We start from the raw sequence: 14641 nt of genomic DNA, 5'->3' as shown, positions 1-14641 counted from the left end.
GCTCGAGGAACTCACTTGTAGGAGCAGAATGGTCTTGAATAGAAGGGTGCTCCATGATAGCGGGGGTAAAGATAGCAGAAAGAAAATTGAAAATGACAAGAGAAGCTTTTAAAGGATAGCTTCTCTATGGATAGCGGGGGTCAAGGTAGAAGGAAAGAAAGCAAAAGATACGAGGACAACTAGGTAAGAAGAAAGATACAACAATCATCCCCGGCAACGGCGCCAGAAAGCTTGTTGGGTATTTTAGCGTTACGAATAAACCCGCAAGTGCATGGATATATACCATTGTAGCTTTCACCTCAGAGTATTCCAAGGCTTATCGAATCCACAGGGAACGTGTGTGCACTAACTTCTGTTTTACTCAGTCCAAGGACACACCAAGATAGGTAGAAGGATAGAGAGGATTCCTAAGATAGCACTATAGCTGAGTTAAAGGTCGATCTCTTAGGCATAATACTCGCTTCGGGCACTGGCTTACAACTGGTCTGCCATTCGACTTCGGCCAATAGCTCTATGCTATATCCGAACGTGGAGGATTACGAAGGATCAATAGGGCTGTCACCACCTACGGCCTACCTCTAACAAACCATGGGATATAAGGCAAACCAAGGATAATCCCTAGCCTAGACACCACGTTTACACTATTGATTACTACTGTAGTCTAATTACATTTGGTACCCCGTAGCAAACTACATCACTCTGTACGAATACAAAGCAACGAACCCACGAGTAAGAGAACTGATCTCACTCAACTACAAGCACTACTAGCATCTACTATACCAAGTAAAATACTAGAGATAGGAACCATGAATACTTACTAAAACCCGAAGAATGTAGCAGCATCCGTAGAGGTACAAGCTGGAGCAGAGTGCCGACACCCCGACACTTCTTCCTAATTACTCTCTCACTCCCCTTGAGGTACAAAATGGAGAAGAGCGGCGAATATTGGCGCCCCTCCTAAGTACCTCTACCTCTAACCTATGCAAGGCTACTTTAACCAAGAGAAGGCTTGAAGTTGAGCACTTAGTGAATGTGTTGAAATGGAGCCCCTCCCCTCATATATATATATACATATATATACATATATATATACACATATATATACACATATATATATACATATATATATACATATATATATATATACATATATATATATAGGAGGGAGCCACCCTCTCCTCGGCCGGGAATGGAGGCCAATCCTCCTGGAACCAACATCTAGGACCAATTGGGAGCTGCCACGTCTAAACCTGATGTTGGTTGGTGCAGTGGACCGGTCGGCCGACCAAGGTGGTCGGCCGACGGCCCACCATCTCCAACCGCCCCTATCCTGGTGTCCCTTGTCCTAATCCCATGGGTCATGGCCTGTCCTAAGCTAGATTGCTTTGGTCTTTGGGATTGTTTTGATCCAATTGAGCTTGAATCGTGTTCTCTGATTGGTCTGCACCTTTTGCCTTGAATTATGGAGTATGTTTCCCTGCTCATGAAGTGTGTTTTCACCCTTATTTCACCTGCATACAAATATTTGCCAACACTCGTGGAAATGATCAGTATTAAACCCCTACCACTAGGTTGATGTTCATATTTTATGTATTTATGCAGGAGTTGACGGCCTAATATTGGTACTTAAGAGCCGCAAATAGAGGAAGATCTTGCACCTTGCCTATCAGCCAATCCAAGAACTCTCTAGCCGAACTAATCCCCAGGAAGAAGCATTCGAGGAAGTTTTGGCGGTCATGCCCCTTGATACCTCAAAACCCTCCTTAGAGCAAGACGCTGAACTGGTCATCCAGGAGGAGGATAACCTAGAGGAAACCCTTGAACTACCCATCCATGAACAGCCAACATGTCCTCTGATAGAGCTAAAGCCTCATCCCACTAGCCCGTACTTTGTTGATCCTGATCATAATCGGGATACAACCATGTTCTTCCATGATGAACCTCTTGAGATAGAGAACCCTTGGACTTGGGAGTTCATTGAGGCACTGACCCTAGAGTTTGAGGAAAAAGATTCCATAGACGAGTGTGGCAGCTTTCCCTTGAAGCACCACCACTATGCTCTTTTAGCACCCCTCCAGAGTCAGCCACTCGTTGCACCACGAATGCCTTCACAAGCTACAACCTCCTTAAAGCTCTCTCTAGCAAAATGTTTAGAAGGATGGTTGTAGCGTTTTTTTATCATAAGCATTGTAAATTTCGTGGTTGCACTCTCGCACTAACCCTGCAGCGTAAGCAATCGACGGACAGTGGTGAAGGTGGGGGATACACTACCAGTTAATAACTGCAGGAAGAAGCCCCCATGGTCGAGCTTATGACCTTAAACAAAGCACTACCAGGAGATGGCCTGGAGCATCAACAAAAAGGGAAAGTAAAAAAATTCTTTTGAAAAATAATAATAATAAGCATGAACATGAACATGTTTTTAGTTTAGTATGCACCTTAGGGTATTCTTGGCCCTAACCATTGCAGGTTAAGAGTAAGAAGAATAGGGGACATACGATGGCCGAAAACATCAACACTTTGGTAAATCTACGATGGAGCACACTCTGAAGGAGGCACCAACTCCGCACACTTGATTTAGTGTCGTATGACACAAAAATCCAAGTGTGGGGGAGAATGGTAATCACCCTAAAATAAGATCCATCCGTACTAAGGTTGGTATTAGCCCAATCTTCTAAAAAAACAAAAAAAGAGAGACAAAGAAAAAAAGAAGGAAAACAAAAAGAAAAGAAAAGAAAAGAAAAGAGTGAGTGAAAAAAATGTATACAAAAAAAGAGAGAAGTGAGCGAGGAAGGGAGTGTGAGTGAAGCGAGCAAGATTTGCGCAAGTCAAAGGTTGCCAGGTGTGCGTGCCTTTAAGCTGTGGCACTATACTTCAGCGGAAAATCATTTCACAGTCTGGCTCCACCCAACCTTGCTCCCGCGCACGCTTGCAAAGACTTGCCTTAATCCTCATCTGCTGCCAACTTTGCTTAGCGCCCCTTTAGCAGCCCCAACGCACGCACAAAGAAGAGGAATGCTCCTCTTACGATCCGGGGCTTTGCTACTCCACCCCTTTTGGCACATTCTCATATGCAAAGAAAAGAGACATACTTTGCACCTCCAATCCCAAAGCGTTGTGCCAACAGATCATGCCACTTAGGTCCATAGTTTCTACACACTAGCCGTGTGTACAACCTGGCCTTCTTGTTCACCTGTGTTGGCATGGCGTCCTCTCTGTTTCAGCTTGCATCAGAAGGAGGTGTCCTCGACAACCATATGTGACCAAGCCACTGCCGTAGCAACTCCAAGACATTCATCCATATATACTGCTGGTAAGTACACTCAGGTATGTGCCAAGGTAATTCAATATTCACCAATCCTTCACTCATATTTATCTCCTTTTGAACATAACTTGATTTTACAAAATGCATGCAACCTTTGCCTACTTTTTTGGTATACTCTGGTTTTAGCCTAGTGCTTGGGATTTTTAATCAAATGAGACTTCATGTCAAATTTGATTAATGAACTGCCAGAGTTCATACTTTTATAGGAATTGGGTGTATATCTCTTCCGGACTAACAATGATGGGATAACTTGTAAGATCTGTTGAAACTAACAAGAGGTCGGAACGATGCAACCTTACAAGATTTAATAAAAAAATTGACAACCGGTAGATAACTAGACCAAATTACAGAAATATGCTGGCAATTAAAGCCCAAAACATCTGGTAAAGACGAAGCTTACAAGCAAACCAGAGGTCAAGATGATGCAGCCCTGTTTACCGAAGAAATCGCTAAGAAAACTATATTACTTATACTCCTAAGGTTTTGGCAATGAGCCCAAAAAGTTGTATTGATGATTAATTTGTTTCTCACAAATCCTGCTTCTATTTATACTCTAAATAATAATTCCTGATGGACTATGAAAACTAAAGACTTATTTACAAAGTTTTCCTAAAAGAATCCATAGAATCTTCTGATAATGTCACAATTCTTGTCAGATACACATTGTGGCCATTGCCACCTTTGGCCGAGTCTTCATCGGTTTTGACATACACTCCGACTGCCATCAGCTTTGCCCAGGACTCTCCATCTCGTACCGCTGACTTGCATAAATACATTTGCAAAAAGTTGGTGTCAACAGACGCTTAGCCGGCTCAAAGAAATCTGATCATGGACCTTTTCTGGATGAGGGCTGAACAGTTGTTTTTTTAATGTCTAAATGGGTGCAAATACCTTTGTATATGTTGTAATTTGCTACAGTTATTCAAAACTTGGCTTGTAAGATCCCAAACGTTGCTTTTGTTTGCAAACGCTGAATTGAATTGCCAGTACTAAAAAGGTAGAAATGTCCAGAAGCAAGTAGATCAGGGGTAGTGGTGTGGGCATAAATCTGTTGGGAGACATTAGTATTTACTAATTTTTTACGGGTATTATACTAATGATCTGATCGGTGCCAGCCAGCATTTTTTATGTACTAATCAGGGTAATTTACAAAATATGGAAAACAGTTCTTTCTACTCATATTTTCCTTTCCTAATTAGGAGCGGCCGTTCGACGGCCAGCCCGACATTACCCTCGTCCTTATCTTTATCCGCCAAATAATCCAACGCTCAAATATTAGTATTCGTGTGATGATCACTCAAGACCCCAGCAGGTCTCGCGTGGGATGAAAGTTAAATCGCTGAGGATCAGGCGTAAAATGAGGGAACACCACGATAAAGGCATGCACAGGTGGTGGCACAAGGTACAGGCGAGTGGTAAATAGGAATTCCCGTAGCACCAGATAACCATGCCTAGTTAATGACATTCCAATTTATAGCATAATAATGTGAGCTGACATGCCACAGAAATGCCACAGAAATTGTCTTAGGTAGCATTTCTTGCTACGCTACCAGATTATCACCTGTTATGTCATTTTTTTTCGGCCAGACTTGGATCACAATAAGTTTACATTTACATGCACCTGTAATCGCAGAGTCTAGCAGTCTAACAGAAAGCTGAATGTTGACTACCAAGTCTAAAGTGACAACAACTGAAGTCCGAAATGATGAACAAAGTTTAGTGTGATACAAATTTGTATAAAATACATGCCTTAGGTACAAATTAAATCGTTGCGCCTCCAGCGCCCCTGAGAAACGCCTACCCAAAAGAAGCAAATGTCTAAGAACAGATAACAAAGGGTCAGCCAAGACATGTAAACTATTAAGTATTAAATAGAGACTTACCATCTTGGTTGCTTTAACACACTGGCTCTGCCTTCCCCGCTTTTCGCGCTGGCACTCACCACACCAGGTGGGAAAATCCTTCTGATATTTCTTCATCTCCCTGAACACAGAGCTGTACATAGGAATAACTCATTCCATTGCAGCGTGTCACAAGCCATTATTAGTTAAAATATAATTCAACATGCCGAAGCAGTTAACATCGAATAAACTTAGGGATGCAGAAGATCAGCAACCTTTTTCACAACAACGGGGAGTGTTACTCAGAATGGTCAAATAACACTAATGCAACATGTAGTAAAGCAACAAGCAACAAAGCTCCCAATAACAGGCACAGAAAACAAAAGCCAGCCAGCCATGTGATATCATAACCTTGTCCAATTGCATGGTAATGATAAAGAACAGGAAATTCTAAGAGCATGTTTGACCTGGCATCAGGTGGGGCCACGTTTGTTCATTCATTACCTCACAAAAGCGTACCCTAATTGTATAGAACCAAGGGTGTTGGGCCCCATTGTTTTTGAGGCGTCGCCTAGGCGACAAGGCGTGGTCGAGGGCCTGGGCGTCGGGGTCGCCACGACCTCAGCGTGTATGGCGTCCGCCTAACCGAATTAGGCGTCGTGTAGGCGTAGATAGGCGTCGGGCGAACGCCTACAGCTGCGCCGCAGACGCCGAGTGAATCGCGGCGGAAGGGCGCCAAAAGGACAGCTGCCTCGCGCGAAATCGAACGCACGCCTGCGCGAAAAGCAATAGGCGCGGGAAATCGACCGCGCGTCTGCCGAAATACGCTCCTCGCGCAGGAAATCGACCGCGCGAGGCATTTACCGTGAGTGCGGGCGAGGGGAGAGGAAGATAGCAGGCGGCGGGCGAACCTCGAGCTCTGCTTGCGGCTTGGCTGCTCCTCTACTCGAGTCCACCAACCGGCCGCGCATGCCGCAGAGCGGGCCCTGCATCACCGCACGTCCGCACCTGCCGTGGAGCTGCCCCAGCATCGTCGGCTCGTCGCATGTCGTTGCTGCAGCTATCGACGGTCCGCACCTGCTCTGCCTCGAGTATGCACCCCCATCGGCCGTCGGCAGCTGCGCCCGGCTGTTGTCTGCGCCTCCATCGGGTACTTCCCCTTCCGCCTGGTAAGCCTCCCGCCTCCTCTGCTTTCCCAAATCTTTGAGGCGTGTACTCTGCTGTCTGCTTTCCCTCCCGCCTCCTCTACAGCCCTGCTTCCCTCCTCTTCCTCTGCTTCCCTTCTCTTCCTCTGTTTCTTTCCCTCTTCCTTCCCTCATTAAGTTATATTATGTTATTAGAGACTAATTGTTGCTATTGAGTTATGAGAGATTTCAGATTTGCTATTTTGCTACTTTATGTTGTGCACTAGCACTCTGGTGGCATTATTTATTATGGTATTACATGCTAAGACTTGGCAATATTAAGGTGTGATATGCTTCTGAATTTTAGTAGCATTATATATTAAGATGATCATATGGCGCCTAGAATGTGTGTATGGCGTCGCCTAGGCGTCCGCCATAAACGCCTAGGCGTTGTGAAGGGGGTCAGGCGCCGTGCGTCGCCGCAACGCCTCAAAAACATTGTTGGGCCCTAATATGACTCCTATCTCAACAAAAATGGCAAGAACAGAATGACAAACTTTTGACAAGACTAAAACACCTAAACTGTATCAACATTTTCAATAAATATTAAGATCAGTATAAAACAAATTTAGGGCCCGTTTGGTACTGCTCCCGCTGCTCCACTTCACGCGAGAACCAGCAGGGCACTACCAAACAGTGAAAGGGTGGGGCTACGTACACCTGAAACAGCTCTGGCTTATAGTACCTGCGTACACCTGAAACAGCCCTAAGGGCTAAAAAAACAGGTAGGATTGGACCAGGACTTTGAAGTTGAAAGGGTGGGGCTAGATAGGGTATATAACTATATATACCGTATTACTATTCTACATCCTAGGTGTAGCAGTTTACTCTACACCTAGTGTGTAGAAATAGCACGTGGAGAGAGGGAGGGAGCGAGGGGGAGGGGGAGAGGAGGGGAGCGAGAGGAAGAGGGGGGGAGAGAGGGAGAAGGGGAGGGAGGGAAATGCCTGTATACCTCCGGCACCACAAAAGCAGATTGATTCTTAGTCCAGATGATATAGCTCGAGCACCATGCCTATGTCGACCACGGTGGAGTACAGCCTGTCCAGGAATATGAGTGTAATCATACATTTCCTGCACAAAAGATCAGACAAAGATAATACAGGAAGCATGACACATTGACACTTGAAGATAACATCAACTACTTGTCAACAAGAAAAAAGCAACATGACTAAAAGCTATATTAATAGGGAGAAGAATGTTTCTGACAGAACTCCAAGAACAAATATATTGACAACTCAAAACTAAGAATACTATAGCAAGATAGAATATTGACAACTCAAACACCTGACATCCATCACTCCTTAATCCTGAAACACAAGTTACAATCGAATAGAATATACACCAAAACATGTTCTAGTGTTGTTTTTAAGGCATCGCCAAGGCAACAAGGGCCTAGTTATGCCTTGTCGCCTAGGTGCTAAGGCGTATCCAAGGCACCTTATCGCCTTAAGAACCATGTTCTAGTAAGACAGAAAACTATACTATGAAATAAATGTCCAAGAAATGAAAACACATCTGAAACCACTCCAGAAGCACATGCTGAATATAGCCAAATAATCCAGAAGACAGCGCCGCAAGTGCATCTTGTCATCTATGTGGAATGGCTATAATGTAGTAACTCTAATGCTACAGTGCATAAAAAACATATTATCTAGCGTTGCGCAAAATTTGTGTTCGAACAAAGACTATATATGCTGCTTTCTCTTGTGTTTTTCTTGCATGAGTTTTCGTTCAAGCTCAAATATTGCATGATGGTGCATGATATGTTGTATACTAATACACATTCATATTTTATAGAATTTTTTATGCACCTTTAGAGGTGCTATCTACATATTTGTGTTTCTGTACATTCATATTTTTATACATTCCTTACTTTTCTTTTATCCATCGATTCATAGAGCCTATTACTGCCCCAGTTTTATTCACAAAAGGTAGACATCAACTAAATTATCTAGTTGCTTACTGTACATGTCCCTATACCATCGTTAGCCAATGACAAACTCCGGAATACAAGTAAAAAAAATAGCCGAGTAAGAGGAACATACTCAAAATCCATCAGAAGAGCACGTCAGATAATATAGAAACAAAAATGATAAAATACTCAGATGGTGGTGGAAGTTTAAGTAATAAGTCACAACAAACCTCATGCTGTGTCTCTGAATTCACATGATTCTCACACCGAATGCCTCGGAAGTATAGTTCACCACCAGAGAATTGTTTGCCAAGGCAAACATTTAATGTAACTTCTGAATCATCCACATGAAAACCTAGAAAAGCAAAATTTAACAGTTCAGAACAAAAAAAGAAGATATGCTACTTGTTTATATATGCTTATACAGTAAAATGTAATCGAACATTATTTCGTTTCCTTGGCACTAATAAAACAGATTTAAAGATGGATTTGATATTAAAGTTCCCCCTGGTAAAAGGAAACACCATATACTAGCTGAAGTTATAAAGAAAAAATAAGAGTATAATATTTAATCTCAAAGAGACTGGCAATATGGTACACACATGTGCAAGTGTGACAATAAAATGTGACATGTCATCTTAGAATTCTACAGCAAGGCAGGTTTTTCCTGGAAAGCATTAAGACGTACATTTTTTACTAAATATGTAACATCACTTCTTGCAGAAAGCAGAACAGGCTTCCTGCCCTTCAAGGATGTTCAGTGACTAATGGCTACCATTTGCAATGGGAAAGTGAATCTAATTGCCATTAATCGGCTAAAGCTTCATAAATCAGCAGAGAAGAGAAGGCTTAAATGGTAGGTCTGAAAAGAGTTATTCCTTCACAACCATTCACCAATAGCATATCAAAATGTCAATGCAAAATTTTGAAAAGGTAAATGCTTATGTTGCTATAAGATATCTAGCATTTAGAAATTTTTTTCTATTGATTATCATATGACAGTAAGGTCATTGGGAATACAAAAGGAACACATTTATCTGATGAGTAACCTTTGTATAACAGATATAGATGATGAAAGAAAAGTGACATCACTTATTTGACTTCTGGACAAATCACAAAGAGGGCATCAGCAGTGAAGATTATAGGTTAAGAATGTGAGTGCAAAATCACATTTACACCTCGTGCATCCTGATATTTAAATTTGGGAGGAGGATTCACCGTTAACCCCTAAAGTGATGCTTTTGTCTCACCCACCACCCTCAACTTGCGAGTTAATTTGCTAGCCCCGTATGCTTTGAGTTCGTTTGCAACATTGGCCCAAATTACTACTAACTTGACAAATTATGTGATGTGGCACCAAAACATTAATTGCTTCTCTGCATACCACCTTAACATGGGTTTTGGCCTTACAACATGTGTGATATTCATTCCATACATAAATGAAAGAACATAGATGGTTAACTACCATCAAAATATGAAATGGATAAATAATGTAAAACAAATGCTCCTTGGAAAAGAAGAGAATTGAAATAATCCAATATGGTTCAAATGCATATGGATGTTGAAAGGAGCATACATAATTCCTACATGCAAATAGGGCTTGTTCGCCAGAATACGTGGGCACTGGTCAAGTTTGCCATAAATATGAAAATATGAAAACTAAAAATTTAGTTGACTGATCAAGTAATTAGTAAAATTGGTGGCATCATCTTCATAGCCATGTTAGCAGTATTTTTAAGGCGTCCTTAAGGCGTCGCCCAGGCGACAAGGTGGTGGTCGCTCGCCTCGCCTAAGGTGTCGCGTTAGTCCGCCTAGGCGTCGCCTAGGCGATAAGGTGGTGGTGGCTCACCTTGCGTTGCCTTAATGCTTTAAAAACCATGCATGTTGGTGACATGTTTAATCAACAGAAAAGAAATATAAATGAAACAGTGACAATGAAAACAGTGTAGCAGTATAATAGCACATTTGACGCCACAACAACACAATCAGTTAAACTAATGGTGATTTGGGATCAATGCCACAAATGGGTCTAAAGTTTAGGGGCTCATGAAGTAATTTTACAAATTGAGGGGAGTAAGTGAGACAACCATGCAACTTCACCGAAAAAATAAAGCTAGTATCTCTTATCAATGAAAATATTAGCTTTACTTCCATGCTATTTTGAGTTGAAAGGTGTAAATCAGTAGGTTCAAAGGCTGGTACAAGTAAAAACTGGGCATCTTATTTGCTATACTGAAATTTAACAAGTGTATGTGGCTATGTGCATGAATGTTTTGCAGGTGTTCCTCCAACAGGTACAATTTCATCTTCTGTGCGGACCAAAAATATTGAAAGCAAAAGAAATAATTATGAAAAGTGATTGCATTCAGATATGTACACTTCAAATGGGAGTTTCTAACTTTTGTGTGAGAACTTACCTAGTTCAACATCCCTGTCTTTTCCATATTCAACAACAAAAGCATGATGTGAGTCCAATGTTCCTCCACCAACCTCAGGATAAAAAACTGAAGATCAACCCAAATAATAAAATCAATATGAGAATCAAGGACTGAAACAAGTGTTTGTTCTCTATAAATGTAGCAGTCACTCAGACAACCTCTAGAAATTGGAGCTACGAACTGTTCCATGAACTGATTCAACATAGCTTCCAGACCAAAATCATCAAGAACAGCACCATACTTGTTCATTGTATTTGGCCTCATTATCTTAAATTTCATTGCATGGACCCATTTTTCAAAGTTCTCTACCTACAAAGGTGCACACAATTAGATTGATGAGCAAAGCTTGAAGAAAAGCTTATCCATTTGTTTTGAATTTACCATACCTCCTCCAATAACATTTCGCAGAAAGTTGGCTGCAACATAGCAAACGTATAAACACCAGGAATTGGCTCAGTCATAAAGCTTCTAAAGCTTTCTTCTGAATTGCTCCTAACTGCTTCAAGGAATGTTGGTAAAAAGAATTCTGAAGGATGCATATTGTATAATTCTTCATGAAGAGGCTGCAAGAGAAAACAAATAGAAGATGTGGATTTCTAGCAGAAAAAGAGGAACAAATAATGTTAAAAAAATTAGATAGCCATGTAATATTTTAAGTTTTGATTCAACTTTTGAAGAATGTTTTGATAACATCCAAGGAGTGCCACCGACACATGCAGTAGTTCGAATCCAACATGGGTCCCAGACTGCAGGTGTTTGACTTGGTAAGTTCAGAAAATTATGATTCGGGGATTTGTTTAATAATTAATATATATTTTTAAAACATTGTAAAAAGAGTATTTGACCTCACTTTTATTATCAAGTATAACTCTAAACTCAAACCTACAAAACACAAGCTGGAAGGCCAGAGAAGATCCTGTTAAGTTCTTTTCCCAGGAAAAGTCTCAGCACTACAGAAACAGATGCGAACTTGTGCACAACGGTCCCCAACACCATCCATCAATCAACTTCTCTCCCTACCGGCCATTGTCTTCGCAATCCCCCCCCCACCCCAACCCCAACCCCAACCCCAACCCAAAACACCCCCCCCCCCACCCAATCCCCTCCCAGCCTCATCAGATGCCAGTTGACGCGTCAAAAAATGTTCAGACATGTGAGTTCAATCCAAGAAGATACTGCCATCATTAAATAGACGGAACTCAATACTCAGTAGGAGCAATTGCCTCATTCAACTTTATAAAGGATGACATCTGCCTTCAAGCAGGACAAATAAATATTTCATTTACCAAAATATAGAATAGGCATATGTTAGGATTGATTTTTTTTTGTCTGGTGCAAGTGCAAACATGAGGAGTGTGCCCTTTCACATGCATATGTGAGTCAAGAAGTCATGTGCTACTTGAAGAGTCAATAGATCGAGGTCAATGTGAACTCTAGAAACAAGCTGATTGTGTGAACAAGTTACTCTACAGTGAAATCAGCTAGGTTCTCCCCTATATATGACTATGTAACTTGTATTGTGATATGAGAAAGAATCCAATTAGTGGGAGGAATTCCAATAAATATAGTATAGAGTTTTACTAGCTTTCCATTTTGATTAAACTAGAAGAGGAAACAGTGCTAGTTGTTCTGCACCACAAAAGGCTCTTGAGTATTCTTGTTTTCTCACATGGGCTAGTGCTTGTGTTTTATAAATTGGTGATCCTGATGTTCAGCCAACGTAATAAGGCTTTGCTATTGTTGTGATCAAGCTGACATCAAATAAATATATTTTCAAAATTACACACAAATCCTCAAACTTACGATTACAAGCATGTAGTTTAGCTATAGGCCTGTTCTGAAACTCAGATTATGGCATACTGGCTTCAGACCATCCATGCAATCAGCAATTGCATAGCATTCTTGATGTGAAATCTTTGTCTATGTAATTTTCAGATATCCTGTGTGCCGGCCAAGACTAGTCCGATCCAGCGCGTTTCATGGCAACAAACTTCAGATACAAAATAACCTAGGCATCACACATAGCACACCTAACATAAATAAAATAAATGCACAATACACATATCATGGCAGTCTGTTCAATGTTATTCCAACAAAACTCCAAAAAGAAGATTTCAAAACAATGAAACATGATAATAAATTGACCACATTGGATATTTCACAGGCAAATCTGGATGTAGTGCTGTACACGTGAATACGAGAAAACCTGCAAACCTTGTAAAGGTGGAGTATCCTCTGCCTGTATTCTTTGTGCCTTTGCACCTGTAACATGAAAACACTTGACATCAGAGCCTCACTATTTGTGCAGTAATAGACATTTAGCTAGTAAAAGGTAGTAAAGAGAAATGACATTGCTAGAAAATTTGGCAATGTTGAAATCCTTGCCAATGAAACTAAATGTAAAACAAAGACCTACATGTCGCAATACCGTATAATTCACATACTTGTTTTAATTCGATATTTTCCGGAGTCAAAATATGCAACCTGTGAACACTAATTGTGTGCCCTCTGTCACCACTACCCTCCCAACTACTCTCAGCATCAGTGCTGCCCATCTCCCCGCACCCCCATTTCCCCAACTCTCTGGTTACTCATCATTTTCACATCCACTGCCCCCAGCCACCTCCTGCCATCGATATTCCTCCATGCCCACAGCCAGTAACCACCCCCAATTCCCCATATCTCTGGTTGCTCATCATTTCCACATCCACTGCCCCCCAGCCACCTCCTGCCATCGATATCCCTCCATGCCCACAGCCAGTATCCACCGCCACCTTGCCAAGCCATCTCATCCACATATCATTGAATTTCAGGACTGAACCTGACCCCTGAACTGATCAAAACTGCCGTGGCACCCAAATAAGATGACACTAGTGCGCCATTAATCTTGAAGCAAAATCGAAGTGATTTGTCAAAAAAGTTACTTGAGTGCCATCCATAATCCTAGCAAAATCAAACATTCTACCCTTAAAATTAAAAAACAACCATCCGCATGAATCCTAGTAATGCCCATAAATATCATGAAGTACCTAGGAGGGATGGAAAACCTGACCTTGTTGCGCTCACCCTGGGGCCAGTAGCGCGCGAGAATGTCTCGCATGAAGTGTAGCTTGACGTCGCGGTCGGCATCGAGGAGGCTCGGTGGGAGATGCCGCTCGAGTGCGCTGTACACGACCGGCGCGTACTCGCCGCGCACATCGCTGTAGTCCTGCGGCTTGTGCTCCGCGTTGGGGTTCAGCCGTAGCCGCCGGTCCAGGTATGGCGCCGTCGCCGCCGCAGGCCGGCCGGCCGGCCGCAACGGTTGTGGCGGCGCCACGCCGTTCCCATTCCCCATCTCCACCTGGACCAACTCGTCCCGTCGCTCGGCCGGGCCGTCCAGAGCCATGAGTATGTTGTGTCTCACAGCATCGAGCCGTATTAGGGGCTAGGGTTTGATAGAACGATTTGGGGACAGGGTTAGGGTTTCGTCTCGTTGCCGCCGTTTCACGGATTTTGGTAAGAGCTGGGTGGCACTTTCTCCCGTCTATATGGATGAAAATGGTCGGACTTCGGGTCGGGTCTGCGGATTTCAGATCTAGCGGGTTGGAATTTGGGGATGATTTTTCATCCACGGCTGTCGGGTTTGGGCCAAGAAACCAATCAGGTTAGGTTTTGAATTTGGTTTTTATATACATGGATATCCAATGGATAACTGGTTTTTTATATATCTTCCGGTAGAAATTAGTTTCCACACCTTCCAGTTTTTTAGATCCGTGCAAACAACTACGATCACTAGATCTACAAACTCAAACCCTAGCTCTCTCGTGCTTCTTCCCTCCCATGCCTCGGCCGCCACCCGTGGCCGGCTCGCGCCGCCGCCCCTTGACTGCTGCGCGCCATGGCTACCGCCGCGCGCCACCATGCCTGGCGCCGCCGTCAGGTCGCCGGAGAAGGACCGT

The 14641-nt window shown here is 42.6% G+C and overlaps 1 protein-coding gene across 6 annotated transcripts; it reads right to left on the bottom strand.

The window, feature by feature from the left end:
* Positions 1–4777: 4777 nt before the first annotated feature.
* Positions 4778–14264, bottom strand: LOC120707002 (2-oxoglutarate and iron-dependent oxygenase domain-containing protein CP2-like). Of its 6 annotated transcripts, none has more exons than XM_039991764.1 (9): positions 13756–14257; positions 12918–12965; positions 11090–11266; positions 10859–11012; positions 10683–10769; positions 8496–8620; positions 7306–7391; positions 5209–5320; positions 4778–5122 (listed from the first exon to the last, which is right to left on the bottom strand). In XM_039991764.1, exons 1-9 carry the CDS (start codon positions 14086–14088, stop codon positions 5087–5089), a joined length of 1158 nt encoding a protein of 385 aa, XP_039847698.1. In that variant the 5' UTR covers positions 14089–14257; the 3' UTR covers positions 4778–5086. The 6 variants fall into 6 exon arrangements, with proteins under 6 accessions (XP_039847698.1, XP_039847696.1, XP_039847694.1 ...); XM_039991762.1 differs by having other exon boundaries at positions 4778–5143; positions 7306–7424; positions 13756–14254; XM_039991760.1 differs by having other exon boundaries at positions 7306–7424; positions 13756–14250.
* Between the last annotated feature and the right edge of the window lie 377 nt (positions 14265–14641).

Source organism: Panicum virgatum, chromosome 5K, assembly GCF_016808335.1.
Source record: "Panicum virgatum strain AP13 chromosome 5K, P.virgatum_v5, whole genome shotgun sequence".
Taxonomy (NCBI): Eukaryota; Viridiplantae; Streptophyta; class Magnoliopsida; order Poales; family Poaceae; genus Panicum; species Panicum virgatum.
The sequence above is the reverse complement of the archived record's forward strand: the minus strand, read 5'-3'. Positions and strand labels throughout refer to the sequence as shown.